Source organism: Sceloporus undulatus, chromosome 2 (assembly GCF_019175285.1).
Source record: "Sceloporus undulatus isolate JIND9_A2432 ecotype Alabama chromosome 2, SceUnd_v1.1, whole genome shotgun sequence".
NCBI lineage: Eukaryota > Metazoa > Chordata > Lepidosauria > Squamata > Phrynosomatidae > Sceloporus > Sceloporus undulatus.
This window is the reverse complement of record NC_056523.1, coordinates 221,720,090-221,723,755: the sequence shown is the minus strand read 5'-3', so window position 1 is coordinate 221,723,755 and position 3,666 is coordinate 221,720,090. Positions and strand designations below refer to the sequence as shown.

At 42.0% G+C, this 3,666-nt stretch overlaps 1 protein-coding gene across 1 annotated transcript in view; it reads left to right on the top strand.

Annotated features, from left to right (window-relative positions):
* LOC121920573 (anionic trypsin-like) overlaps positions 1-3,510 on the top strand; it is an 8,249-nt gene extending 4,739 nt beyond the window's left edge. The window contains exons 3-6 of the mRNA XM_042447699.1: positions 104-308; positions 887-1,140; positions 1,875-2,011; positions 3,263-3,510. Of these exons, the coding sequence (XP_042303633.1) occupies positions 104-308; positions 887-1,140; positions 1,875-2,011; positions 3,263-3,412 (746 nt within the window). The 3' untranslated portion in view covers positions 3,413-3,510. The remainder of the gene's footprint in view (positions 1-103; positions 309-886; positions 1,141-1,874; positions 2,012-3,262) is intronic.
* Positions 3,511-3,666: the final 156 nt, after the last annotated feature.

The following is a 3,666-nucleotide window of genomic DNA, read 5'->3' as shown; positions in this document are numbered from 1 at the left end:
ACGTTATGAAGCAACTTTCTTTAATTCCCTAACTAGCACATTGGCATCCAGGTTGTTTTATGTTACCAGTAAGAAATTGTGCTCCTTTGGTTGTCTTTTGCAGCAAGTGATTTTGTAATTCTTATTCTTTGCTTTTCCTGTTTGTTAGTTGCTGCCCCCCTGGATGATGATGATAAGATTGTTGGAGGATACACCTGCCAGAAAAACTCTGTCCCTTATCAGGTGTCACTGAATGCTGGGTACCATTTCTGTGGTGGTTCCCTCATCCATGACCGATGGGTGGTTTCAGCTGCTCATTGCTACAAATCGTAAGTGAATGGCAATTCTTTTTTGTTTTCCTGTGTTTGCAACGTTCTCAGTAGGTGAGATCCCACAAGATCTCACGATTTCATCATACCTAGATTTCAGGAAGAACATGTTGAGCTAAAATGGGTCACACATACACGGCCATACCTAGTATTGTTGTCATTGTTATATATATATCTCTGAAGAGAAAGACAGACAGGAAGACAAATGAGAGGTTAAGAAAAATAGGGAGGGAGAAAGACAGGACAGGAAAGGGGAGAAGAAAAATGGAATGCATAACAAAAAGATTAAAAAATGGTTGTCACGGGAGGCAGAGTTTGAAAAGGTGGAAGATTCCTGCTGCAGAATACATATTAAACAATTCTGAAGATGCTAATCTGCAAAGTTGATCATATACAGTTAGATTACAAACACCAATATGAACAGTTGTAAAGTTCCCATTTTAGATATGCCCCCTGCTAGTATGATGTTGGTTGGTTTAATGGCTTCTGTGGCATGAGGAATAAATGGTTTGTTTAGCCGGAGACTGAACTGTGGCTAATAACATGCTCAGTACAATACAGCATGGTTAATTTTGCAGCCGCATCCAAGTGAGGCTCGGAGAGCACAACATTATGGAGCTGGAAGGAGATGAGCAGTTCATCAATTCTGAAAAAGTTATTCGCCATCCCAAATACAACTCTTGGCTCCTGGATAATGACATTATGCTCATCAAGCTGGAAGCCCATGCTGCCCTTTCTTCACGCATCTCAGCCATCACTCTGGGCTATGAATGTGCAGCTGCTGGGACTAACTGCCTGATCTCTGGTTGGGGCAACACTCTCAGCGATGGTGGTGAGTATGAAGAAGATTTGTCAATTCAGCTTGGTACAAAATGTAGCCTCCTCCCATCCATCTCCTTATCCCATTGACACCCAGAACAGCACATGAGGCACCAGTGCAATCCAGCAACTTGAACTTTGTTATACTCTACCTCCACATTTTATGAGGCTACACTGTTTTCACTAAAAAGTCACTGCAAAATGACCTTATCCTTTTGGTAAATTATAGTTAGAATTTAATGTGGCTATACTTTAATTTCTGTGGGAAAGAATTAATTATGGATAGCAAGATATTAGGAATTTTCTACATCCAAGCATAAAGACACCATATATGATCCTTTTTCACTCCATCCTCACGATAATCCTGTGAAGAATACTAGGCTGGAGTGGGAATGGCCCAAGGTCACATCATGAGTTTCAACACTGAGTGGAGACTTCAGCTTCAACCTCCAGAATCTTGGCCCAGCCTCTGTAACCATAGAGTCTCAATGAGCCTTGACAGAAATTGAATGCTGTCATTAAACATATAGATACACAATGTGATCTGGGCTGGGTTAAATTTAGGCTTTCTATTAAATTTTGGAAGCACCATAGCACATTTGATTACCTGTGAGTTGGACAGTAAAGCCCAAATGCTTTATTTTATAAAAATGCATACCCATACAAGGTGCCTGCTTTCTCAGAATTACTAGATTATTGCTAACTTGTTGAACTTCTGAGCCATACCCCTTCTCCCTCTCCTTTCAGTCAATTACCCTGACCTTCTTCAGTGCCTGAATGTGCCAATCCTGTCTGATGAAGAATGCAGAAATGCTTACCCAGGACAAATCACTGACAATATGATCTGCATTGGAAACCTAGAGGGTGGCCAAGACTCCTGCCAGGTAAGATAAGATGATTCACTATAAAAACTTTTTAAGCTTATTTCGAACAGAACCATCAGATATTGGGAAACAGTAGCTCCCAGAGTCCTCGAGGAAACAAAGGTTTATATATAAAACTTTTTTATAACATGTCTTAATAAGCACACATTATGAGCAGCGCTGTTCAACATGGGAACATGCTAAAATTTATAATTATTGTTAAAAAACCTGAGTGAGGTTTGGTGGTTGGTGAGGCATTGTTGGAACAAAAGGGTGGTGGAAAGAGTTGGGAATCTGTCTCAAGCTGAGATACTGATTTGAGCCAGAGAGGAAAAGCTTGTTGTCATACAAAAAGGCTGTGTCACCTTCAGATTAATTGGGTAAAATAGATGCAAGCAACTTGTTTAAACCTCTTTAAAAACTCACAGCAAAAGGGCTAAACAGGTTTAGGGGAGGGGGGATCTGTAGGTAATGAAAGTAAAGGGATGAGAAGAAGCAAGCACAGCTGCATCAGTTTTGGATTTGTTTCAATTCAACGTAGGAACTAATGGGTAGAACAGAGGGGCATAAAGGGGCAAGCTTGAAGCTACCCAGCCCAAGATACCTTGAGGCTATGGCAAGCATGTGCCATGGCCCCAGTCCACCAGGGATCTAGCCCAAATACTAGCGGAAAGGATCCATTCCTATTTGGGCTGGCTTTAAAGTGTCCTGCTGCAGCTTCAGGGTGGCTTCCAGGTGTGTTGCATCTAAATGCCATGCCCCCAAGGTGTCTTGAGGCCACTGCCATCTGATTAGCTGGGTGGTTTCAACATGTCCTGGGGGCATGTGGTGTCTAAACATCATGCCTCCAAACCGTTGGGAAGTCGACTTTTAGAGCCAGTCTGTGACAACCCTCGGTTAAGGTAAACCCCTCACCATAAAGATGGAGTCTGTAGAGGAGGCTTTTGAAGAAAGAGAAGCCCACCTTTTTTGGTAAGGGTTCCATCATAACTGTCCACAGAGCAGAATGGACAGAGTTTTTGGTAGAAAAGAGAAGATTTTTTGGGAAGCTGAAGATTGAAAAGTTGCAGGAGTGAAAGCATGAATATAGGAAGAGACTGGAACAGAATAACAGGGTGGTGTGCCATTTATAGAGCTGGCACAACTTGGTGATAGTGAATAGGTGGTGCTAAGGAGAGGGATGGTTTGAATATACTGTAAAGCTAAAGGTAATTATGTAGAGAGCCTACCTCACCCCTGCCTTTTAATTCCAACCCCCTTTTCGTCTTGCAGGGTGATTCTGGTGGCCCAGTGGCATGTGATGGAATGCTCCAGGGTATCGTTTCCTGGGGAATAGGATGTGCTCTGCCTGGTTATCCTGGTGTCTATACCAAACTCTGCAACTACATCGACTGGATTCATGACACTATTGCTGCCAACTAAAACTACTATGTTGCCACCTGTTTCAACATGCTGGTGTCTTTTGCTTCTTGTAATTAATCTTGATAAAGGAAATAAAGGAAATAGATAGAGAAAGATTTACCAAAATATCCTAGTTCATGCTTGTTTTTCTGTTAATAGTAGTCTGGTTATATGGACTGAACAACATAGGGGCCGTTTCCACTGGGGTATAACGCGGGTTACAAAGCGAATTCAGAAAGTAGCGTGCCCATTTGAACCCGATTTAAACCTAGAAC